Source organism: Cannabis sativa, chromosome 5 (assembly GCF_029168945.1).
Source record: "Cannabis sativa cultivar Pink pepper isolate KNU-18-1 chromosome 5, ASM2916894v1, whole genome shotgun sequence".
NCBI lineage: Eukaryota > Viridiplantae > Streptophyta > Magnoliopsida > Rosales > Cannabaceae > Cannabis > Cannabis sativa.
In genome coordinates this window covers 71253222-71279198 of record NC_083605.1, presented here as the reverse complement: position 1 = coordinate 71279198, position 25977 = coordinate 71253222, and the positions used below count along the sequence as shown (strand labels likewise).

Sequence of the window (25977 nt, the reverse complement as noted above, 5' to 3'; positions counted from 1 at the left end):
ATTTCTATAATTTTTTATGATAATATTTTGTTTTTTTTTTTAAAAAAAAAAAATTGTGTGTGTTTTGTACTACATTATTTCATAATAGAATTGTGATAAGTAGATACATACTACTTTTATACAATTAAATGTATAAAAAATGTAATTTTAAAGATATTCTAATTTTTTTAAAGTACATACACCTTTTAAAAGGGGTGTCCTAGTAAATCTTCTAATTATTTTGGTATCTAGAAAAAATTTTACTTTAATTTTTTTAATTGCGTATATTATAGTTATTTAAGATATTTTGTAAATTTCAAAAAATTCTAAATAATTTATAGTTACTTACCATTCGTATAAGAAAAAAATAGTTGTGGGTTTAATAAAATATTTAAACTATATTTTCGATATTGTAAACTATTTGGAATTTTATAAAAATTTACAAGTAGTCCTAAATTACTATAACGTAGACGACCATGAAAAAAATTAGACTAAAGAAATATCCTGAATGCCGAAATAGATAAAAGATCTACTAAAATATCTCTTTTGGAGTGTACTATAAACTTACCCATAAACAATAAGTGAGATATTTATTTTTAGAGAAGCACCTTAAGGTGTCAAAGCACGACAAACGTCCATTCTAATATCGGGTAAGTTTCACATATTTTGAGGGCACCCATAGTACCAAACACTTTTCTGAAGTGTAATATTACTATTAGTATAATTTAATTCGCATTCTATTTATTTTACTTTAGAGCATTGCTATTAGGCGCCAATGGTGCCTAATACCTTTTCGACATGCTACGTTGCGATTGGCTAGCGATACTCCCTAAAAATTATTATATTAAACTATGTGGGACCCGATACATAGTTAGACCAATAGCGATACTGACACATAGGAGGGTGCTAGACACCACCTGGTGCCTTTTAGCATTTCTCTTTACTTTAATAAAAATTATAAAAAACCGCTAACCAATTAAAGACCAATGGTCACTTTTAACCTTTTTCCTGTTAAAAGCTAAAAAAAAAGGGAGAAATGTTAAAAGGTCGCAGTGGTGCTTATAGTATTCTCTTATGTGTTAATATCAATATTGGTCCAACTAAGTATCGGTTCTATATAATTTAATATAATAACTTTTAGCGAGTATAGCTAACCAATCGCAACGCGACATGTCAAGAAAGTGCTAGGTACTACCGGTGTATAATAGCAATGCTAAAAAAAAACATATTAGTGGTAGGCGGCAGGTGGAGAGAGGGTGGTCTAAAATACACCATGCGCGTACGTAAGTGGAGAGAGATTAGCTTAGGTGTTGTTAGTTGATTAAGCTTTGGATCTGGCGCCATTGAAAAGCCGAAATGATTACCCTTTCCCCTGGCCTTGCTAGTACTATATATACCAATACCAGTAGTACCACCACATCTCTTCCTTTTAATTACCATTTTGCCCCTATTAAGTTTCCCACGTCCAAAATATCTCTCCCAAAATCATCATCATCTTCTTCCTCTAATACTCTCATCTCAGGTTAGTTTGTCTCTCCAATTAATTCCTCCAACCGTCTTTTCACATTTTCCTTCCTTTCTTTCTGTGGATCTTATTATCTTGTTTTGTGTTCCTGTGAAGATCAATGAGTCAAATCTCTACTTATTTTTCTTTTATGAAATATTGAACTGCAACGGTTTTTCTGTTCTTTCTTTTAATGCAGTTTTTTTTTTTTTTGAACATGATAATAATTATTGAACAGATTTTCTTAACAATATGCTTTGGTATATTCTTAAAAGAGAATATTTTTGGTTTGATGCGACTTTTCTTAACACGAGATTTACTTGGCTATAATAATATCTTTGTGTGTGTGTATATATTTGTTAATAATGTATATTTGGGTTATGGTTTATGATAATTGCAGAGCCAGATATGGATGCCACCACAGTTGGTCAAAGTCTTTACCCTTTGCATCGTTCCAAAACTATTCATCTGGTATGTGGGTACTTTTTAAGGGATCTATATATACTCATATAAATTTGTGGTTATAGTGATTTGGGTCTTATATGTTGTGGATTTTATGAGGGAAAGAATAGGGAGGAAAATATCTCTTTCTTTTAACTTTAGAAGGTTTTTTTTTTAATCTTTTCTTGAATATATTTTTAGTGTTTTAACTTCTAAATCTTAATCTAAGAAAATATTCTTAAGCAAGAGAAAATTGAAATTATTTTTGTAATTTCTTCATATGGTCTTAACTGGGCAATGTATTTAGGTAAGGCATGCTCAAGGAGTTCACAATGTTGCAGGCGATAAAGATCACAGCAACTATATGTCTTATGACTATTTTGATGCGCAACTTACCCCTCTTGGCTGGAATCAGGTTAAAATATTAGTCACTCTGCATTAAAACTAACAAATTATTCATCATTGTTCACTGACAGAGTTTCCTAATTTCCGGGAAATGTGTAACATTTGAGGGAAAAATTTAGGAATTTTGTTGAAAAATTCAGGGGAGACTTTGTTGAAATTACAAGATTGGGAAGTGAAATAATTTTTCTCATTAAACTGTTAATGTTACTGATTAGTTTTGTGGTATGATAATTAACAGGTTGATAATCTCAACAAACATGTTCAAGCATGTGGACTTCACAAGAAAGTTGAACTAGTAATCGTCTCTCCTTTGTTAAGGTATGCTTAATACTTATCTTCAAGTGCTCTTAATTTCATATGATAGTATAATACAGTACCTTTTTTGAGGTTTAAAGCTAGTTTGTAGGAATGCAGCATGGAGCTTTTTTACTCAATACATATTGGAATATGTAACCTTAGATATGTGGCCTTTTTTGTTGTGTGTATGTGATCATTATTGGCGTTGCAGGACCATGCAAACAGCAGTTGGGGTGTTTGGAGGTGGAGCCTATGCTGACGGGATTGATGTACCTCCTCTAATGGTGGCAAATGTAGGAAACAGTGACCGCTCTGCAATAACTAGCCTAAATTGCCCACCATTTCTAGCAGTAGAGCTTTGCCGAGAACATTTGGTATGTTATGACTGCTTTGACAGATTTATTTTTGCAATATATAACTTATAAATTTTCTTAAGAAGAACACGAAAAGATTTACTACCAGCCACAATCCTTGCTACCGCATGAATGAGTTTGTCTGTAGCATTATTAGTGTGAAACATACAAAAGTAATCGAAGAAAGCAAAGATGAAAAAAATTCTGTATTAGTTCTGATTCTGAAAGTTATACTTTACAATAAGGAGCTGACTTATATATAGTCAGCTTAGGAGAAATTAAGCTAACCCCAATAACAGAATTAACTAAACTTAATCAATTAACTAAGCAGTACTTAACAAAGCATAACTAAGTATTTGTACTCTGCTGTTTTAGGCAAAAGGGTAACTATTGAAGATAAATTTCTTGTTATTAGGTGTGTTGTCAACACTAGTTTTAACTAATCATAAACACTAAAATATGCTTGTGCTCTTTTTATATTTTATTTTTCAGGGAGTTCATCCTTGTGATAAGAGAAGAAGCATCAGCGAGTATCGGCCACTTTTCCCTGCAATTGATTTCTCACTGGTTTGTAATTCATCATCATTACCATTAATTATCTGGACAATCATCTGTTTTTTATTCTCACAACAACTGGTAATGGTTTATGCAATAATAACACTAATAAAGTGTGGTTCATTTTGTACTTGCTTCTTTATTCAGATAGAGAATGATGAAGATGTTTTGTGGACCCCTGATGTTAGAGAGAAAAATGATCATGTAGCTGAGAGGGGCTTGCAGTTTTTGAACTGGTATTCTTCTAGTTCCGGCTATCATTATATTTTATTAGTTCCAATAAACTTTTCTTTTTTGTAAGTTGAAAAATTCTCCAAATTCCCACATGTTTCTACTCAAGTAAAGCCTTTGTTAACATTTTGTGATGACTGTAGTTGTTCCTTCTTATCTTCTCTAAAGTAACGAATTTGATAATCTCTATCATATCCACTATAGGCTTTAGAACATTTCTTTTCCTAATACAAGTTTTTGTTGCTGGGACCAGGTTGTGGACGCGTAAGGAGAAGGAGATTGCTATTGTTTCCCACAGTGGATTTTTATATCATACTTTGAGTGCATTCGGCAATGATTGCCATCCTACAGTAAAGAGTGAAATATGTACACAGTAAGTTCTCGTTTTCACACTCTTCCACTACTTATAAATAATCTTATGCTAATGAAAGGTCATTTATACCTCATCTGTCTAAAATATAGAAATTGCAACTTTTTTGCAGCTTTGCTAATTGTGAGCTTCGATCAATGGTTATTATCGATAGAGGGTGAGTCATTTTGTTCTAAGAAAGACCCATTAACTATGTCTACCTACCTCTGTATTATAAATAATCTTATAATGAAAATCATTCATGGGTTGTCTGCAGTTCGATAGGTTCTGATTCTTCAACCACTAATTATCCTGGAAAAATTCCTCATGGACTTGATCTTCCAAGTGATGTTGCAGAAAAGAAGGATGACACTAAGTAATGCCTCATAAAGACATTATTTGCATGCATGCAGCCTAGGCAGTTTTCAAGTAGGGTGCTTGCTATGTGGTTTAGAAGAGATTTAAAGATGTAAATTTTTGGCCAGATTCTTGGTCAAACATTTGACTTGACAATGTGCTCTACATATATACAATTATGATTATCTATGACCCTTTATTGAGATCATTTCTTTCAAAAAGGGCATATTGGATTCTAAATATTTGGTTCCATTCGTTATTGTGTATTGCTTTGGATCCTTTGGTTGGGGCGACAGTCTTACACATTAAGGTGATACCGTAATAGTAATCGCAATAATAATAAATTGGTCTATTTTTAACTTTTATAATCTCCTATAATAGTTATTATATTGAGTATTTAACCATGATTACATGCTAAAATGAATGTAATTTCTATTATAATTACATTCCATTACAAAGAAAAAAAAAATTTAATAAATATATAGTAAAAAAAAGTCAAAAGTCTATATTACTTCTTTTTTTGAATATTTTATAATTATAAAATTATAATTATAAAATAAAAGTAATAAAATTATTTTGTTCAATATAAATTTTATTTTATTATATTCTTATATTAAACCAAACACAATAATTTTGATTATAATGTTCGTTTCAATTACAAACTAAACATTGTAATAAATTTTTATTACTATTTTTATTCTATTACATTAGGATCACTATGATTATTCTATTACACCAAACTATACATCATATAGTTTTGTATTATTTTGATTATAACTAGTTTAAAATCTTATTTGATTTTAGTATATTTTCCTACTAATTTTGAAATTCCTCCAAATTTGTTGAAACACGAACTAAAATTCTAAATTGATGACAAATTTTTTGGGATGAATTTATAGTTGTTGTATTTATAATTATTTAAGGTGTAAATATAACTCTCCAAATTTATAAAGTCAAAAACAAGCTTCATAATAGACTTAAAACAATGTGGGATGGAAGTTTAAATAAATATGTTATTCATGCCACATAAAAAAAATTATAATTAATTTATGTGCCAAAAACTCAAAAATAAATAGTTTTAAAACATAAATAAAAAACACTATTTCAAAATATGTTTTCGGCATATAAATAATGGGAAATTTGACATTTTATGCTTAAAAATGTGTAATGGTGTTAAATTATACCATCATCCTAAGAATTTGGTAACTATGCCAATCTTTTAATGGTAACCCCAAAATGCCCTCTCTTCAAACCCAAAAAAATCAGCCCCTCCTTTCTCTCTCGTTTGATCTCTCTCTCTCTCTCTCTTCTCTCACTCTCTCTCTTCTCGCACTCTCTCTCTTTCACTTTGTCTCTCTTTCTCATTGCTCTCTCCGTTGCCGCCGACTGCCGCCGCCTGCCACCTCCACGTCTTGGCCGACTGCCACCTTGAAGATTCTCACCCTCAAAGTCCACCACACTCAACAAAGCAATGGGTAAGTATTTTTCTTAGTAAATAGTATTGTTTTTTGTTGTATTGTATGGATCTGAACGTTGTTAGTTGTAATTTGTGGCATTTGTGTCCTTGAAATGGAGGTAGAGTTTGTTCCGAACAGTCTGTGTTTTTCTGGGTTTTTACGTGTTTTTGCGATTTTATGCGACTTTGTGTGATTTTGTGCGATTTTCATGAGGAACCTGAGGTTAGGGGTGACATGATTAATTTTGGCGACATTGTACGATAGTTATGAGATTAGTGTGCAATTATGATGTTATGCGATTTATGTGCGACATTTGTGCACCATTATGCGATTTTATCATGTATGTTTAAATCTGCGACCTTATGCGATTTGTGTGCGATTATTGTGCGACATGTTACTCGAGCATATTATAGTTGTATGAGACATTTGTGATAGTTATGTGATTAGTGTGCGATTATGATGTTATGCAATTTGTGTGCGACATTTGTGCAGCATTATGCGATTTTAACATGTATGTTTTAATCTGCGACCTTATGCGATTTGTGTGCGATTATTGTGCGACATGATACTCCAGCATATTGAAGTTGTATTAGGCGACATTGTGCGACTTCCGTAGTACCTTGTGCGATGTATGTGCGATATTGTATGCTGATTTTTTCTGTTTATTTGTTTGTATTTCTTTGGGATAGATTCATCTGTATTTGTGCCTGTACTGTATGATGGAGTTTGGACTTTGGAGGGTTTCAACTGGGTATTTGATTCCTCAAAAAGTAAGACATTGATATTGGACATTGACTGTACACTGAAAAAGTTGCGTGAAGTTTTGCATGAGGAGTTGGAGGTGGACCCCTTGGTGTATGAATTGAAGTTAGAAGTTCTTTACATGTACATGAAAGGCACTAAGTTTCCACCTGAGGTTTTAGTGAAAGATAGTCAACTACGAGTGTTCTTGAGCATGAAGGCAAAAATGAGTGTGGACAACTTGTTGCCACTATTTGTGACTAAAGTGAAGAAGAATTTGGCGATTTCACTGGTAACATGCCTAATATACTAACTGTCTACTTTTTACGATTTCTAAGCGATGTATGTGCGACATTTTTAGCGAGCTAAGCAAGTTATTATTTCAACTTTGATAATATTTGCGATTTGTATGCGATATATGTGCGACAGTTGATCAATTTCACATTTCACAGTATAATATAATACAATTGTAAAAGTTTATCATCATTAAGTCTACACATTTCACAGTATAATATAATATAATACAAGGCATAACATTACATAAAACTACCATGTCAAGTTCTAGTAAAATAAGTCTACACACCACCTATGTCTAAAGGTGAGCATGTTATCATCATTAACTAGCTCTAACGATCGCTCCAGCATGCAGTGCTCAATGTACTCCATGGCAAACACTCCACAATCGCCACTACAAATTAAAAAATTAGTAAATATTAGCAACAATTAAGTTAAGTAATTCATAATGGAGTGCAAAATTAAATAAATTACTTAAATTTTTTTTCAAAAAAAAGGAGAGATTTACCTGGTCTCCGTTTGTGGTGCAACCTCAGAGGTAGCTCGTCTATAATGTAGGGGTAGGAGCTGAGACATCGCCAAAATAATCGCATGAACATCGCATAATATTACAGAGAACACATTGTTCAGAGTAAATCGCACAAATATCGCCAAAAAATCGCATGAACATCGCATAATATAACAGAGAACCCATTATTCAGAGTAAATCGCACAAAAATCGCATGAACATCGCATAATATAACAGAGAACCCATTGTTCAGAGTAAATCGCAAAAAAATCGCCAAAAATCGCATAAACATCGCATAATATAACAGAAACTATCTAAGCTAGCAAAAATCGCACAAAAATCGCATAACATCGCTCAAAATCCCTAACAAAAACTTGAATTCAATATTAAATCGCATTAAAGTCGCATAAAATCGCACAAAACACCAAAATCCAGAATAACCAATTCCCCCTAGCCTACATTCATCCCCAAACACAAAAACTAGCAATTCGAAACTTTCATAAACTACATATTTCAGTTATATCACAGATTCACAATTTAAAGGATAAATTGCAAAAAAAAAAATTAAAGGAAGCCCATACCTGGTTCGTCGACGGTGCCGAGGACGATGATGAACGGATGGAGTGGCTCGTGGATCGACTGGGATCGAGTGGCTCTCGTGGGTCGACTGGGATGGAGTGGGTCTCATGGGGTTCGGGTCTCGTGGGTCGTCACTGTTCGTGTGGGGTCGAATGGGTTCGTGTGGGTCGACTGGGTTCGTGGGTCGACTGCGTGTGGTGGTTCGAATGGTGTGGTGGTTCGAATGGTGCGGTGGTGAGAATGAGGGTTAGGTTCGAAAGGGGGAACGATGGTGAGCTTGAAACCGAGAAAGGAAGAGAGAGAGAGAGGAGAGAGAGGGAAGTTAGAGAGATTGGGGGGAATTGAAATGAGGAGGGTATTTTTGGAACAAAATTGAAAGTTAAGAATAATTATCAAATGTATATTTTCTGTGTATAAAATAATACCATGTGCATTTTTTAAGCATAAAATGTCAAATTTCCCTAAATAATAGGGTAAACTGTGGCATAAATACCTAATATTTCAAATTTTATACACTTAAATACCTAATATTTATTTTTGGAGGCAAAAATACCTAATGTTATATTTTTCTTACACCGTTATTACCAATTCCGTTAACTTATCATAAATATAGACACGTGGAGGGCTCAAATGCATTACATTTATTTATTTTATTATAAAATTTAATATTCTTAATATCAAAAACTAAATACTACTTATTTAAAAAAAATGCAATACTAAATTACCATAGTTGAGTGAACCAGTGCAGTATATATGGAACATGATTATCGAATTGAAATACCAATATTATGTGAAAATTGTGAATTGATTTTTTTTTTGAACAAGTAGCATTTAATTTATAATATTAAGAATATTAAGTTTTAAAATAAAATAAAATATAAAATATAATGCATAGGAACCCTCCACGTATCTATATTTATGAGTTAACGAAAATAGTAGTAACGGTGTAAGAGAATTGTAACATTATGTATTTTTGCCTCCACGTGTGTATGTAATTTTTTTAAGTTTAGTATTGGTAACATACCTAACCTGTAACTTTATATAATAAAAAAAAATCTCTAACACATTTATCTATTAATGAAAGAATTTTAAAATAACCGTAAAATGAATAAATTTATGGAAAATTCTACAATGCACCCCTTTAAAATAGATATATTGATGCACCCCTATCTGTTTTAGCATCCGAAATAATTTTTTAGTCAAATTTTTTCTCATAGTCATGTACGTTATAGTTATTTAAGACATCCTGCAAAATTTGAAGAAATTTGAAAAAGTTTAACATGCCGAAAATTATGTTCAAACAGTGTATTGCACGCGTGACTATTTTATTTTATACGCGTGTAAAATAGACTGTTTGAACATTGTTTTTTATATTGTAAATTATTCCGAATTTTTCAAAATTTTGTAGGATATCTTAAATAGTTATAACGTATATGAATATGAAAAAAAATTAGACTAAAAAATTTTTCTGGATGCCGAAACAAGTTAAGGGTGCACCAGTACATCCCTTATAAGGGGGTACATTGTAGAATCACCCTAAATTTTTTATCATAAATATAATAATGAAAAAACCCCTTCCATTTTCGAGTGTGTAACTCTTAATTGGGATATTATTGATTTTTCATTAATCAAACAAATACAATTCTTTCTTTGAAGCCTGAAAAACTCTTAATTGGGATATTATTGATTTTTCATTAATCAAACAAATACAATTCAGGCTGTTACTCCTCTACCATTCTAAATTCTAATTTGAAACAAAACACTTCTCCAAAATGGATCACTACTTTATTGCCTAAATTCAACAAGTGACAACAAAAAAAGTAAAATCTACAAGTATAAGAAAGAAAACAAAATCCAAACCTTCCGGATTAAAACTGAAATATCATCGATGAAAACTAAGATCGTTTGATGATAATGAGAACATACCCAACAATGACAGACAGAAAAAGGAAGAAGGCAGCTATTATGATGTTGAAATTTGCAGACTTGGCTGTGTTCCCACTAGTTTCTCCTCTGGATGTCTCAACAACACCACTATTCTTCGAGGAAGAGCTCGATGCTGCTGGGTCGAGAGGCACAGCCACATCCCAAAAAGATGTAGCTATTACCTTAGGTGGTTCTATTTCAGGTTCCAAAATTGTGGTGGTATCAATTGTGGTATCCATTGACAACAGCTCCACACAATGATCTTTTAGTACCTAAGAGAGCATAAAAGGTAATAATAAGCCGAACTCTAAATGGAGCATTGCCCAAAACCGAAGGATCTAAATTACACAGAAGAACATACCTCATGGGTCTCAGATGATTGTAGATAGTCACACACAAACAAATCCCCCAACCAAGGAATAAAGACTCTTCGGGGAAGTGAAAGGTTGGTAGTTTTTCTGTTAGAATAATAAAAGATTAGTAAAGATTTTCTCCAGCCAGAAGTGACTAGATATATTTGAGGATTCTGTTTCACAAAAGAAACTAAAAAAACCTACTTTTCCAAATAGAAAGTCGAAATAGAAGAAAACACCTAGTACATCGTCCCGTCATTATTCATTACTTTCAAAGAGCATTAGTCATCATTTTCACTTGATTGAAACAATAAGGGCCAAATTCTTGCCATACAACACAATGAGAATTGATATGAAAACCAAATCAATGCTAAATGAACTTTTGTTCAATCAAAAAAAAAAAAAAGAAGAAAGGAAAAAACAGATCAATGCTGTGAATTCCAAGTTAACAGTTAAGATTGGTACAATGTAAGACAGCCAAAAAATAGATTAACATAGCAGATATCAGAATCATAACTATAAACGCACCGCAATAGGTGTATGGCAAGTTGGGAGGTACAAGTTTCTAGAGTCATTTTTTCATCTGACTCCTTGCTTTCACCATTAGTCTGGTCTGTATCTCCATCTGCCTCGTCGCAGATGATATCTAGTCTACTTTGCAAGCTAAGAATAATATCTTCCTAGAACATAAAAGCTTTTAATATAAATGAAGATATGGACATTAGTGATGAAAAGAATATAAGAGATCCTTTTTTCTTTTCTATTCTATTTTTAGAAAATAGCAAAACAAACAGTGGCATTAGCTTAATTGAGGCCGAAACAAACCCTGGCTGATGAATATAGAGTAAATAATAAATATATTAAATAGCATTATGGCCAGTGGAAGAAACAAGGAAAATGTAAAATCTACAATACATCAATATATTATCCAGTTCTCAAAAAAATGCATAGGAACAAATCAATGCTTGATTTTTTTAAAGAAAATTCAATACCTTTATATCAGCAACAACTTGTGAAATTGGTTCTTTTGAATTTATGTATCCAAAAGAACATACGGAGCCACTAAAAACGATAACACCAATGACTTCTTTTTGGCTGCATGCTTTATAAACATGGAAAAACATTAAAATAACATCTTGAGGTACCAAAGCATGAAAAAAAAAATTCCAATGTAAATAAGTTTTCCAGCAGACCTTCAGTTGAAGCATTTTTCATGAATGGTAGCAGCAATTCAACTTCATGCAAACCATCTGATGTGCATGGTTCATCATTAACAAGCTAAAATTGTGTGAAAAAGAATGAAAGCATGAGTTGAGAACTTTAACTAAGAACATTAATCAAAACAAAAAAGTGTTTCACTTAATTCCATCTATGAATAGAGATAATGAAACAGCACTCAAAGGTTAAAATAAATCAATCTCTTTAGAACTTAGGGTGAACTAAAGAACTGCAGTAGTTCAAATGACTGAACATAAACAAATTTTTGCATTGCAAGTGTCAATGTAAACAAAGTCAATTTTTCCAGATGCATCTGAAGAAAATTATAAAAGTTGGCTTGCATTCGTTGAAAAGATCTGCTAACAATTTCAGCCTACAAATAGTACAGGATGATAATAGAAAATTTAAAGCATATAGCTTATGAAATAGTTGAATACTACAGAAGTTCCAGGACCTCAAAAACAAAGTGACGCTTACCAAATTCCCATCAATGATGGCTTTTGCACCTTTCAGCTCTTTCGCATGAACAGAAATCCCATGTCGGAGTACATCAGGCAATGTTTGGACACTTGATGCATTCTTATAAATGGGCAATCTGGGATAACACAGCTGTACCAGTAAGTAAGACACCACCTCAAGTAGCATGGTATTTATCTAGGTCAACTGATGAACAAAACTATAACCACTAACAAAATATTTGCTTAATGTTATTTATTTGTGAATTTCACCAAATAAGCATAACACATTAACAGTGAAGGCATATCAGACAACGTCAATATAGACTTTGCATAGATCTTCAAATTTTTATTTTATAAAAAACACAAGAGAATTGAGTAGGCAAATCTTTATAATCTTGTTTTTCATTCTCACAATTGCCTCAAATGAATTGAAAAGTAAACAATTGACCCTAGACTGGTCCAGCCAATCCTTTAAATGGGGTCCAGCCGATCCTAGAATGGCTTCAGTCAATCTTAAGGTCTAGTCGATCCTTAAACAAGGGAAACCATCGAATAGATGATTTGTGACCAATTTTTGAAATACTTCTTTTAAAAAACATTTGAAATAGATCACATTGACATGCTTTTGGACAAATTTGCCCATGATCATAACTTTGGCATACATGGATAAGTAGTTGTTGTCACTTGGAATTTTAAATGACAATCAATTTGTTGCAAGTGTATACGTGTTCAAATATCTTCTTCTTCTTCTTGCTTTCTTAAAATTTAAAAAGAAAACAAGTTCAATGCAAGAGAATTAGAATCGAACTATAATATCAAGCATGTTCTAATACAATAATTTTCAAGGTAGCCGTGATCAACTCATCAATTTTTTCAAATCAAACAAAGAAATGATCACAAACAACGTTGTCAAAATCATAGCACAGGCATATATTTCATATATTTGTACCCATAAACCACATATCCTCTGGCATCCCTATTGCAAACTGAAAATAAAATGTTTGCTGATTAGCATATTCAAACAAAATTAGAAAGCATTACCTAAGATCAAAGTTGTACAAGCACCTAAACTTTTGAAGCGAAGTTATAACTTTCCCCATCTTAAAGTCACAAGGTCTTAGATTGCTCGAAGAAATACTTGAACCCAATGAATAGTTTCGACATGTCCACCTAGATGAAATGAAACAATTGCTTAGTCAATGTTCTCGTCGATTACAATTCAAATGCATTTTCAGGACAATAATATCTGAAGCAAAGTACCTCCTTGGACTATAGCATATGTGAATAAGAATTCTTTCATCTAGATCAGTCTCCGAGAGTGGTGCAGCATCAGCAACACCCTTTAAAGTCTACATAAACCAATACATTAAACAATAAATTTGTGTACTATACCATGTACAGATTACAATGGAGAGCCATTGACAAACAGCAATAATGACAGTGAACCCATTATCTAAACAAGCACTTTAAAGGGTGAAATTCACAGCACAAACTGGTCCTCGTCAGATTGTACTAGAATAAACAAAAGTTTGAAATAGATATTGAAACAACCAATTCAAGACATCTAATATGTTAGTTTGCCAAACGAGGAAACCTAACATCGTAAGCTAAGCGAGTTCTTAATCACAAATCAAGCTAATGAAACTTCAACCAAATGCAATATCACATTAGTAATAGTTCCTCCAATCCAACTTCTAAGTACATTATCAGATAAACAAAAATGTAAATAAACCAAAACATTAAACAACCTGACAAAGCACAATGGTTGAATTTTTGAAAGCGCTATCACCAACCCATACATAGATACCAATCACCTTCATTCCACCAGATAACATTTTAGACACCTGAAACCACATCATTTGATAGAAATCAATAGCTTGTACTACGCCTAATATTTCATAATAATCAACACAATGAAAGTAATTCAAAGTTCTGAATTCCACTAAGAATAAATTAAGTAAACCTGGCGAGCATGTTCGGCGACCCAGTCCTTGTCAATGGCGAGAGAAGAAGAATCAACGGAGGACTGTGATTTGGATTTAGGTCCCTTCTTTTTGTCATCTTTAGAGGATTCGAGGAGAGAAGAAGCAGGGTCTCCAGCATCGTTGAGTGGAGTTGGGATCAAATCAAAGACGAAACCCCTATCTAGATTGGAGCTGAGTTTGCCAATCACAAGTCCCACCTGAGTCGGAAGTGCAGATTGAGCGAGACGATCTTCAGCTTGTTTGAGCTGAGTTTCTTCTCCGACCACCGCTTTCACCATTGTTGGTAATCTATTCTCTCAGAGGGAAATTTGAGGCTTTATGCTTATAACTATGCCTTTCTCATTCAAATGGACAAAATTACCCTTCTTATTATTTTATTTTATTTTTTATAATGAAAGGGAAATTTGAATTATTATGCTTTTTTTAATACATAATTGGTTTGGAGAACACTTAGTGTAGGTAATTTTTAAAATACGACCAATTTTCAAAAACCCTCAAAATAGCCTTGTCAAAATCCCAATCCTTTTCTCTCTCTTCCACTCAAACTCTCTCTCGGTCCCTTTTCGCTCGATCCCAGCCGCCTCACACAACCACGCCCAATCCCAGCCACCTCACACAACCACCACGCCCAGTCGACTCCGACCGAGACCCACCCACTATCCGACCGTCATCACCGCCGCACGGAGGAGGAGACCCGAGAACCGCACATGTCTAAGGTAATTTTTTAAATTTCTCTTTTAAAATTTCATGGATTCGGATCTGAGAAACCATTGGGGAAGAAGGGGGTCCGATGGGGTCCGACAGGTTGGGTCCGACGGATTGGGTCTGATGGTCCCGATGGTCCGATGGGATGGGTTAGGTTGGGTCCGATGGCTACCATATTGGGCCAATCGGACCCATCGGACTCGAGAGGTTTTTTTTTTATTCTGTTTTACGTGGTGGTCGGGTCGTAGGCGGTCGTGAGGGGGTGACGGCGCGGTGGTTGTGTGAGGGGGCTGGGATCGGGTGAAGTCGGAGTCAGGCGTGGTTGTGTGAGGCGGCTGGGATCGGGGGAAGAGGGACCGAGAGAGAGTTTGACTGGAAGAGAGTGTAACGCCCCAATATTTTGCCTTATTTTACAAAATACTATTTTTGATGCATTAATTAAAAAGATTCAAAGATGTTTAGAAATACACAGTGGGTTTTACAATAAATATGCAAAAAGGTGAATGATCATTCATATTAAAAACAAAATAAGTAGTTGAGTGCAAAAAAAATATATTTGTAACATCCCACTGAGCTCAGATTACTTTACTATAAAAAAAAAAAAACAAAACCAAGGCTCCACCGGCGTTCTAGACCGTTTGCTCGTCCATAGCTCCTCGCAGTATACATACCAGAACTGACCCAACTCATCAAACTTACATTCAATGTTTCCTGTCTATTGCCTGTTGGGGGAAAGTAAGGGGGTGAGCTAAAAGCCCAGTAAGGAAATGTTTATCATACAATACCATATAATATCACACATATTATTAATGTATTTATTAAGTTTTAGCAATATCATACACATTATTTATAATTATAGCCAAATAATTGTACACATGAAAACCTTTATCATATAGGTCCATACTAATTGTTCACACCAAACACATATACAGAGATCATAACTCTAATATTATACTCATAACATAATCATACCAATACTATAAAATAATAATGTCATTACCATAACTTTGGCATATCGTAGCCATTACTTACATAACCCGGGCCTAACCTGGCCCTACAATATCCTGGGCCTATGCAGCCCTACCATATAATAATCTGGGCCTATGCAGGCCTACCATTGTTATAGGATAGGGTATCTCTATATTCAACAGTAATATCACTGTATCATACCCCACCATAACAATCTCATACACAACTCAGTAAAATGCAGGATAGGGTATCTCTATATTCAACGGCCTTATCCCGTATCATACCCCACCATGGTCCCTCACTTTTCCTGAGACGTTAGCATACAACATACATACAACATACAACAAACAACCTGAAACATACAAATACAACATACAACATATACAGGTCATACAACCATGATTTACGTATCAATTCACAAACTCATATTGTGTCCATACCACACATTCTCAGTACCAAATACAACATACAACATATACAAGTCATACAACCATAATTTACGTATCAATTCACAAACTCATATTGTGTCCATACCACACATTCTCAGTACCATATACATATTCATAAATCATATTTCAATACATAAAGAATTTAAATTTATGCAGATAAACACATACAAAAATATCTAATTTCCTTACCTCAAATCCCGTTGCTTAAGACTTGCTATCTCGTCACTACTACCTATAATAAGACATGGGTCAAGGCCCTAATATTAAAATTCGTACTCTTACAGTACAGTAGAAAGATCACTATTTTTGACCAACAACTACACTAATTCAATAAAAGTTGTCTTCATAAAAATTATAGGAAATTCAAGTATCTTTCTAATGATATAAAGATCATTAAAAAATGGATTAAAACTGAGGGAGTTATGATTATTTTACTGAAACTATTTTTGAGAAGGAATATGGAGCAACGAATTATACGACTTAGTGAAAATACAAACTTTTTGCATTAAAAGGTTCAGAACTAGAAGATAACATCTTCATGAAAGTTTTAGGAAATTAAATTCCCTTTCCAATGATATCAAAATATTCGAAATTGGAATTATATTGAAAGAGATATTGCAATTTTACCAAAACAGTTTTGGAAGAACAAGATTCAAGAAACGAATCACATGATACAGAAGGAAACTGACTTTTTGACATAGTATAACTCCGAATTAACGAAATGTTTCTTCATTAAACTTATGGAAAATTGAATAAGCTTTGAAACCATATATAGATCATTAAAATGGACAAGAATTGAGAGAGTTATGGTATTTTAAGTGAAAGTACTTTTTCTGGAAATATGAAAAAAACGAATTACAACAACAGCAGAAAGATAATAATTTTCGACATAGAAGAACACCGAATTGGTGAATAATTTCTTCATAAAAATTTTATATCATGGAATAAGCTTTCCAACAGTATAAAAATCGCTGGAAACGGATCAATATTGAGAGAGATATGACTATTTTACTAAGACAATAATTTTCAGAAAAATAAAAAAACGAGATTTCATAGTTTAACCTAAAAGTTCACAACAATAGGTGGAAGAACTCCCTTACCTCTTGATGACTCTTCTTAATAAAATTCTAGATCTTGAAAGCTCAATTATTAGAATGGTGATGATGATCTCAATCCTACGTTGATGCAAATCATGAGTGGTATTTGTCGAAGAGAACGAAACAGGAAGAAAAATAATAAATCATTGATAGATACCGAGATGTATAGATTGTAGGATTAGGATTTTATGAGTGTCTTCTTTAAGAATTGTGTTCAGGCTGAAAGAAAGAGATTGAGGTTGAGTTTTATTTTTCTTAGGGTTAGAGGCTCTGCATATTACGAATGTGATAGATTTAGGTTTTATAATCTAATTAAACCTATAAAAGAAAATAATAAAATAACCCCTATAATCTGATGCTAATTTAACTCTAAATAGAATAATTAAATAAAAATCTTATTTGTTAGATATAAGTTTTAAATTTGAATTTTAAAACTTAGGGTTTCTATACTAAACTTAACAGGTCGTCACTTTGTAGCTTAATTTTGACCCCAATAAAGTTAAAATTACAATAAATCTATTTCTACATAATTGATAGATCTTTGAATTATCTTTCCAACGCCACTGAAATCACCTCAATCCGAGCTCTAAAACTCTAGATATGATCGTTTTAGTAAAACAGTTTTTTAATCATGCGAATTTATCCAAACCTACGAATTTTTAACATTAATTAATTAAACTCACTAAATATATTATAAAACTCTAATGGGCCTTCATATTGGGCTTTAATTAAAAGATTACCTACTTTGTAAAAATACCATAATATTTTACTTTCGTAGTTAATACAACTATAACTCTCTTTAGAAAATTAGTACAACTATTCTAAGCAATAATATCAACTCACTAACAAGACAAAGAAATAGGATAATTATCCTCACACAATTAATATCCCAAGGAGAAAAAAAAATTAAATACTATTTTAATCTGGATATTACAGAGAGAGAAAGGGATTGGGATTTTGACAAGGCTATTTTGGGGGTTTTTGAAAATTGGTCCTATTTTAAAAATTACCTACAGTAAGTGTTCTCCAAACCAATTATGTATTAAAAAATGCATAATAACTCAAATTTCCCTAATGAAATTCATTTTCCTTAAACAAACAAGAGCTAATTACTCAAAAGGATAGCATAAAGTTCAGAAAAGACATCTCACCTTAAAGATACCACAAGCATAACATTGAGAATTCGAGATTGTTTCACAAGAAAATGTGCATCTCGATTAGCAGACGTTTAACAAAATATAAACAACATTGTTTAAAAATTGCAATAAACTTTTACAATCAGAGCCGACCCAATAAAAAATTAAAATTGAATCTTTTATTAAAAAAAATACATTCATAAATTCTAAAATAGACAAAAAAAATTAAAATCATGTGTAGTGGGACCACAAGATTTTATGATTTTTTTTATAAGTGCTAAGTGCATATTTGCTTTTATGAATTTTTATTTATTATGTATACTATACTTGTGTAATGGTCCAAGTTGTCATATGCTTGGGTTGGCCCTCTTTACAATCTTCAACTACTAAGCCAAAACTAAAAAGCCTTCTAAAAGAACTATGAATAGCTTAAATAGTAACAAGACTACCTTCTCATTGTTAAACCAAACATTTGTGCGAGATCTAATTCGTGTTATAAACAAATTTATTTTTTGTTGATAAAATCACATCAAACATAATATTTATTCAAGTACAACTCTACGTAATATAAACATTACAAATTACTCAACACACAAGTAATGTGGAACAAACACACACAAGTTTCTTTTGTTTAACAAAATCATACTAAACATAGCATTTATCTAATTACTAAAATTCTATTACGGGGTTAGTGTTTGGTAGCTACTAAGTATAATATAAACACCACAAATTACTCAACACATGAGCAATGAGGGACAAACACACAAAAGTTTTTTTTTTTTTGATAAAATCCTACCAAATATAACATGTATCCAAATTAAATTAAGGATATGCATGATAAATTGATGCACCAAAAATGTTATTTAAATTTTAGAGTGTACAATGTAGTTATTTAAAATCTTACCAAAAAATATAATTATTTAAAATATCTTGTAAATTTTTGACAAATTCAGGAAAATTTAACGTGCTGAAATAAAGTTTAAATAGTCTGTTGCACACGTGACTCTTTTGTTTTATATGCGTGTGAATAAATTGTTTGAACCCTGCTTTATATATTGTAAATTATTTCGAATTTTTTAAAACTTTGCAGAACTACGTTGTCCATTGTCATGTATTTATTTATATATAATAGAATTAAAACTATTTAGATGTCAATTTAAAAAATTAAAGTTTCTCGTTCTAAAATGAATAGCTACAGGAGGTTATCTTTTTTCTCCGGCCACCCGCTAGCCTTCTCTTGGCATATGTGCAGCTTGGTCGGGATTGTGTTTTGCTATTGTCATTCAATTTTACTATTGCAATTAGTCTTTTCTCTGTTAAGTAGTTTTGAGTATTTTAGTGCTGTCTCTATGATATGATTTTGAGTGTATTGTTCTTGTTTGTGTGACATGATTTTGTTTTGTTTTATTTCGTTGTTGGTTCTTCTTTGTTCTTCGATGACTCGCCATCAAATCACGGTTATATGTTGAGAATAATAAATTCTTTGCGACTAAAGAGGTTGTTAGTAGTGCAATTACGTGCCTTTGCACAATAGTTGAGTGCTCAAGCTACGAGGTTGAATGAATCTGCAGCAAATGTTTATACTATTGTGTCTTTTAAGCGGTAGATGATACTGAATATATGTTCTTAAGGTTAATTATGATGCTGCAATCTTTTTAATCTAATTTATTTTTGGTTTTTTTGTCAAATGATTTGAGAATTAGGCAGCTGATTATTTAACTCGTTTTTCAAATTCTAATTCTGGTGGTGTCTCCAACAAGGAGATGTCCTTATTGAATTGCAAGTTATTATTGTAACCGATTGCTATTAATAAAATTACACGATTTATTTAAATATATATATATATATATTAATTTAAATGTGGAAAACAATCATGAAAGAGATGCATCAATGCATTTGGGATAATTTTTATTTCTTTTAGCATATATTTTATATTATTTTAATTATGTAACTAAATTAATTTTAAATTAAATAGAGAGACAATACAACCGCATGTATAACAAATTTTTATTTAAGAAAATAAATCCACCTATAAATTTTAGAAATTGAATAATTTTCTCATTATATAATAAAGGCTAATTAGGATTTTTGCCTCCTGAACTTTGACATGTACCAAATCATGCCTCTGAACTTTTAAGGTCGTTAAAAATGCTCCTGAACTATTGAGATTGTTGGATTTAAGAAATTTTTTCCAATTTTAGTAAAAAAGTCTAATATGGATGAAAGTTTAGGGAATATGATTTAGTACATGTCAAAGTTCGAGGGGTATAATTTGGTAAATGTCAAAGTCTGGGGAGCATGGTTTAGTACATAAACAATCAATGTAAAGTCTCTAATAGTAAAATTGAATGAAATTAGACAAAAGTTCAGAGGATATTTTTAACGACCTTAAAAATTCAGAGCATATTTTTAACGACCTTAAAAATTCAGGAGCATGATTTGGTACATGTCAAAATTCAGGCGGCGAAAATCCTAATTAGCCTATAATAAATGTGTATTTTTGGGTGCATATATTTTTTAGAAATTTTTACATGAAAAATCCTTTTTAGACACTTTATTACAAAATTACCCTCACACGCCTATTACTACATTTCTACTTACAAAGTTATTTTTATTACACATTTACCACTTACTCATCATACCATGCATACACGTGTGCTCTCCCCATGCATCATCAATCAAATCATACTCTCTTCCCTCTCTTTTTTCATTTTGTTTTCATTTCATTTTCGATTCTTCATTTCTGTTCTCTAAGTTCATTTTGAATTCAAGTAACCTCCATTAACCACCCATAATTTATCACGTTTTTCCCTCTTCTTTTTGGTTCATCCACGAATTTTCAACTTCCTCTTAGCCCACGATTTAGCAACTGTTTTTCCCTCTCTGTTTCAGTTTTTTTCAATCTTATTTATAGGATGGCAATCACTCGTTCATCTTCATCCCCTTCTCCAGTTCTCAAACAGAAATCAAAAATGGGCAAGAAATCTTTGGCCAACAAATCCAAGGGTAAACGCCCAATCATTGATGATTTTGATTCTGATTTTGAAGCTCCAATGCCGAAGCGTGTGAGACCCCATTCTTCGAAGAAAACGAAGCTGAACTTGGAGGAGCACACGCTTCCAGAAATTTCTGGGAAAAAATTTCAAAAATCTATTACACATGCTGAAGATCGGACTGAGGTTGGTTTTTAGTTTTATTTTCGTTTCCCCCTTTCTTCCATTTATGCTTTACCCAGATTTTGGCGTTTTCATGTTCATTATGCTTTGTGTAATTTTAGGGTTTCATTTGCGCATTTTGTTTCATGTTTTTAAATTTTTTAGTTATTTATTGTTGCTTTTGATCATTTCATTTGATTCTGGTCTGGGTGTTGTTCTTTAATTTGGTTTTGTTTTCTTTATTTTCAGTGTTTTTTTGTGCTTACAGGTTATGTGTTTTGTTTTCGTTTTTGGTGTTTTCAATCAGTCGTCGGTAGTTTCTTTTCAGTTTTTTAATAGTTTGTTACTGGTATGTTTTGATGTGTTTTCGATTTTCATTAGGTTTAGTTGTTTGCTGTTATATTTTAGATTTCAAAACGATTTTCAAATCTTTGCTCTATATTTTTCTATAGTTGTATATGTTTTTTAGTTTGTTTGTTGTTTTAATATAGTTTTATTGTTCTTTTTGTACTGCATTTTTCGATTTCTTTTAGGGTTAGTTGTTTACTGTTTTTTTTATGTTTCCAAACGATTTCGTGTCTTTACTTCGTTATTTTCTCGTGTAGTTGTTTGCCATTGATAGTTTGTTTTTAGTTTGTTTGTAGTTGTATTACGGTTTTTCATACTGTTTTATTCAGGATTTATAATTTATCTTGGCCCTTTTCGTTATGTTGCAGGTTTGGGACTGTAAATTTAGTCCTTCTGATTTTTACAGATCTAAGTGTGTATGCACCAGTGTTTATTCTGTGATCGATAATATTAAAAACACTTTATCTGTTAATTTGCTTTCTTTGTTTCGTCAAACTCAGTTTGGGCATTTTCTGGATATGCCTGAGTTTGTTTTTCATCCGCAAGTCGTACATAGTTTATTACTAAGGGAAGTTTTACAGCCTAATCCTAAGGAGTTTTGGGCTAAGGTTGCTGGCCGTTGCATACGGTTTAGTGCCGAAGAATTTTACCTGATTTCTGGTTTAGATTGTTTCGGTGATTGCAACAAGTTGTTGTTTTCACAGGAAACAAATCAATTGGTAGAAACATGTTTCCGTGGTGTAAAAACTATTGACAACAAAGCCATCGAGGATGCTTTTTTGGGTAGTCGGTGGGGTTTGGATGAGTCTATTGGTTTGAAAATGGCTGTTTTGTATTTCATTCAGTGTTTTCTTCTTAGCAATACTCCTGACAAAGAAGTGTCTAGGTTTGTTCTAGATATAGTTGATAGCGGTCGGTGGGATGAGTATTGTTGGGGTAGGGAATCATTTGAATTGACAATTGACTCATTCAAAAGTAGGATTGAGCATGGGATCATTATGAAAAATAGAAAGGCAGAGAAGGGAGGCCAATATGATGGCTGGTATAGGGCATTGGGATGTCCTTGGGTTTTCACTGTTTGGTTTTATGAATGTTGTCCTGCAATGGTGAACTCTTTCTGTAAGAGAGTTTCATCTTCTATTCCCAGGATTCTGAACTGGAGCAACACCATCGTCACCAAAAATCCAACCCTTCGAGACTTGAAGGGCAAGATTTTTGATTTACCTTTGGAGAAGGTACTTTACAGTTTCTTTACTGTTTTTTTCCTGTTTCTTTTCAGTTTTATTTATGTTGTTGTTTTTTGGTTTTTCCAATTGTTTTAATTTTTTTTCATATTATGTTTGATTATGCTGTTCAGTTGAAGATAAAAAACATGCGCCCTACTGATGAAGAGAGGCAGCAGCTTCAACTTGACGGTCTATTTATCGATGAATCTATTGATGAACGTGGTGTAGCGAAGCAATCCTTCGAGGGTGGGTCATCTTCAAAGAAGTCTGATTCAGCAGATATTGATTGGATGAAATCTAAGCTGGAGATGCTCATTTCGAATCAATCATCATTGGTCGAGGACTTCATTTCATTGAGGTGTTTTGTTGATTTTAATTTCAAATCCGTAATGACTGTAATTAAGGATATCCAAGAGAAGGTTAATGCCATTCATCGTCGTCCTTCTGACGAGGTATTTATTCTTATTTTATTGTTTAGGTTTTTTTATATTTTTTTTTTTGTATAGTTTCTTTACTGTTTTATTTAAGTTTCATTTATGTTGGTTGATACAGGGAAAGTCATCGGATGAATTAGTAACTCAAGATTCTGATGATGATGCTGATGATGATGATGATGCCGAGGATGATGAGAAGCAATTGCCTGATCCAGAAAATATTGATTCCGACTCCGACGATGGTGGTGAGTTGGTTAAAGTTGGTGGGGATGCTGATGATGCTGACAAGGTTGTTACTGCTGTTCCTTCTGCTGATGTGAATCCATCTGAGGATGTTGGAGGGAGTGATAAAAATGTTAAGGATGTTGAGAAGCCGAAGGGCGATGAGTCTCGATTGAAGGGGGACGATTTCTTTGATGGGTTGAGCCAGCTTGTAATAGATGATGATCAAGTTGTGTTGGCTGGCTTGGAGGCTGTTGCTAAAATCAATGTAAGTTTACTTTTGATTGTTTTCAAAAAAACTAGGTTTCTTTTTGGTTGCTCATTAGTTTCTAATATGTTTTGCAACTGTTTTAATGCATTCTTTATTTTTTAGGTCCCCGCACCCAATCCAGATGTTGTTGGTGAAAAGTCAGATGCCCTTCATACTGATGAAGAAACTGAGGATACTGTCTCTGATACACCTCTGTTGGATAAGAGGAAGCGTGCTCCGGCATTGAAATCTCCATTTGTTGATTTCGGGTCTGCTGATGTCGGGAGCACTCCAATGGAGCTTATGTCCTCAGGCTCTCAATCAGCTGGGGATGATAGGAATTTCAAAATGGTGACTTATGTGAAGGGCCTTTATGCTCTTAATGATGCTTTTGCTGATCCCGTATCTACCGAGATTGAGGCAAAATTTGACTCTTGGATTGGTGAAGGATTGCTTAAACATCCTAGGTGACTGTTTTTATTAAATCTGTTTTTGTATTATTTTTTTTTCCAGTTTTATTCCTGTTTTAATGCTATTTTTTTGCTGTTTTTTTGTTGTTGTAGGCATTATAATTGTTATGAAGACGGCGCAAAGAAATTTACCCCGGGTTTTAGGCTAGGTGTTGATTATGTTGAGGATAAAACTTGGTTTTACCATTTGGCCACATGCGACATGTTTATGAACGACTCGGTAAAGTTTCCAATTTATATTGTACTTATGGTAGTTTGTTTTTAGTTGCTTTATAAATGTTTTTTTAGTTTTGATACTACATTTCAGTTTTTTTACAGTTGTTAAACCTTTTCATTTGTGTTTATGTGTTGTTTTTTTTTTCTCAGCATATGAACACCATATTCTATTACCTTCGGAAAAAAGGTAAGTATTCTTCTGCTGTGACGTTGAATTTCGCAACTACTGATTGTCTTTTTGATGATTCCATCCAAGCATTGTACCACAAATTTAACAAGGCCAAGTCAATGAAGACTAAGATGTCACACATTCACGCTGCCCACCCAATTGCGCATTACATCCGAGGTATGCGCATTCCCTGTTCCAAGCCTTGGTATGAAGCCGATCACGTGCTTTTCATCTTCAATTTAAGAAGGGAAAGTCATTGGGTTTTTGGGCGTCTTGACGTGAACGAAGGGACGTTGTTTCTGTACAATTCTTTGAGAACCGCGAAGATGAATGCCGCAGCTAGGAATGCGATGAAGGCTTATTCCGTGTTGCTGCCTTTGTTTTTCGATTTACTTGGGTTCTGGAAGAATAGACCACAAGCTCCTGCCTCAGTTTCGACCCTACAGCTCCATTCAGAATCGTGGAGCTTAGTGGTCTTGCGTCTCAGCAGAAGAAGTGAGTGTTTCTTTTAAGTTTCTTTTATGTTGTTTTTTAGTTTCTAAACTGTTTATTTTTTCTCTATGTTTTTTAACAGTGATTGTGGAGCATATGTTGCTGCCTTTGCTGAATTCGAACCCGACTTGCTTCACTTTTCTACTCGTACGGACAAAGGAAAATTGACGAAAGTATTGACAGCGAGGATGAGAAGCAAACCAAGTCTTCTAAGGCATCTAAATTGAAGAAATAGGATCTTTTAATTTGGTGGCTCTATTCTGTTATTTGTTGAATCTATTTACTTGACAAGTTTTAGTGTTGTTGTTTCAATGTAGGTATTATATTTGATTTTATACTATGTAGCTGGTTTAAAACTTTTAGGATATTTGACATTCACTCCTTATAATATCTTTATTGTATAGGTTTGTATTTCCCAAAGTTGTTTGTTTTTTTTAATTGTTCAAGTTCTTATATACGGTCGCACAACTATAGAGAAACTATTAACCAACTAAATACAAACTATGTTTTCAATTTTCCTAAATAGTGCTATGAATGTATTTTTATTCTTCGTATTCCATTAATCCTTTTCCCTTATTCAAGTTATGTTTTATCAATTATTGACTGACTGCCTTTAAAACTGTGAAGAAGAAGTCATTCCGCCACTTAA

At 33.0% G+C, this 25977-nt stretch overlaps 3 protein-coding genes across 3 annotated transcripts; 2 read left to right on the top strand and 1 right to left on the bottom strand.

Annotated features, from left to right (window-relative positions):
• The first annotated feature begins 1210 nt into the window (after positions 1-1210).
• LOC115716928 (phosphoglycerate mutase-like protein 1) lies at positions 1211-4711 on the top strand. The gene is made up of 10 exons (XM_030645849.2): positions 1211-1501; positions 1884-1954; positions 2232-2339; positions 2568-2647; positions 2838-3000; positions 3472-3546; positions 3682-3770; positions 4019-4138; positions 4248-4292; positions 4392-4711. The coding sequence occupies exons 1-10, from the start codon at positions 1336-1338 to the stop codon at positions 4492-4494; spliced, it is 1020 nt and encodes a 339-aa protein (XP_030501709.2). The 5' UTR covers positions 1211-1335; the 3' UTR covers positions 4495-4711.
• A 5002-nt stretch (positions 4712-9713) lies between these two features.
• Positions 9714-14326, bottom strand: LOC115716925 (uncharacterized). The gene is made up of 10 exons (XM_030645846.2): positions 13969-14326; positions 13754-13849; positions 13266-13354; positions 13047-13175; positions 12025-12142; positions 11523-11607; positions 11322-11431; positions 10858-11009; positions 10338-10434; positions 9714-10248 (listed from the first exon to the last, which is right to left on the bottom strand). Exons 1-10 carry the CDS (start codon positions 14266-14268, stop codon positions 9946-9948), a joined length of 1479 nt encoding a protein of 492 aa, XP_030501706.1. The 5' UTR covers positions 14269-14326; the 3' UTR covers positions 9714-9945.
• An 8620-nt stretch (positions 14327-22946) lies between these two features.
• Positions 22947-25348, top strand: LOC133038483 (uncharacterized). Its single transcript, XM_061116649.1, has 5 exons — positions 22947-23084; positions 23207-23999; positions 24105-24448; positions 24545-24671; positions 24818-25348. Exons 2-5 carry the CDS (start codon positions 23499-23501, stop codon positions 25346-25348), a joined length of 1503 nt encoding a protein of 500 aa, XP_060972632.1. The 5' UTR covers positions 22947-23084; positions 23207-23498.
• The last annotated feature ends 629 nt before the right edge of the window (positions 25349-25977 follow it).

Coding starts and splice junctions, on each gene's coding strand:
- LOC115716925 (XM_030645846.2), bottom strand. CDS start 14,268: ATGGTGAAAGCGGTGGTCGGAGAAGAAACTCAGCTCAAACAAGCTGAA. Junction 13,850..13,968: donor TCGCCGAACATGCTCGCCAG/GTTTACTTAATT, acceptor ATGTGGTTTCAG/GTGTCTAAAATGTTATCTGG. Junction 10,249..10,337: donor AATCATCTGAGACCCATGAG/GTATGTTCTTCT, acceptor ATGCTCTCTTAG/GTACTAAAAGATCATTGTGT.
- LOC115716928 (XM_030645849.2), top strand. CDS start 1,336: ATGATTACCCTTTCCCCTGGCCTTGCTAGTACTATATATACCAATACC. Junction 2,648..2,837: donor ATCGTCTCTCCTTTGTTAAG/GTATGCTTAATA, acceptor TTGGCGTTGCAG/GACCATGCAAACAGCAGTTG. Junction 3,547..3,681: donor CTGCAATTGATTTCTCACTG/GTTTGTAATTCA, acceptor TTCTTTATTCAG/ATAGAGAATGATGAAGATGT.
- LOC133038483 (XM_061116649.1), top strand. CDS start 23,499: ATGCCATTCATCGTCGTCCTTCTGACGAGGTATTTATTCTTATTTTAT. Junction 24,000..24,104: donor AGGCTGTTGCTAAAATCAAT/GTAAGTTTACTT, acceptor TTTATTTTTTAG/GTCCCCGCACCCAATCCAGA. Junction 24,672..24,817: donor ACATGTTTATGAACGACTCG/GTAAAGTTTCCA, acceptor TTTTTTTCTCAG/CATATGAACACCATATTCTA.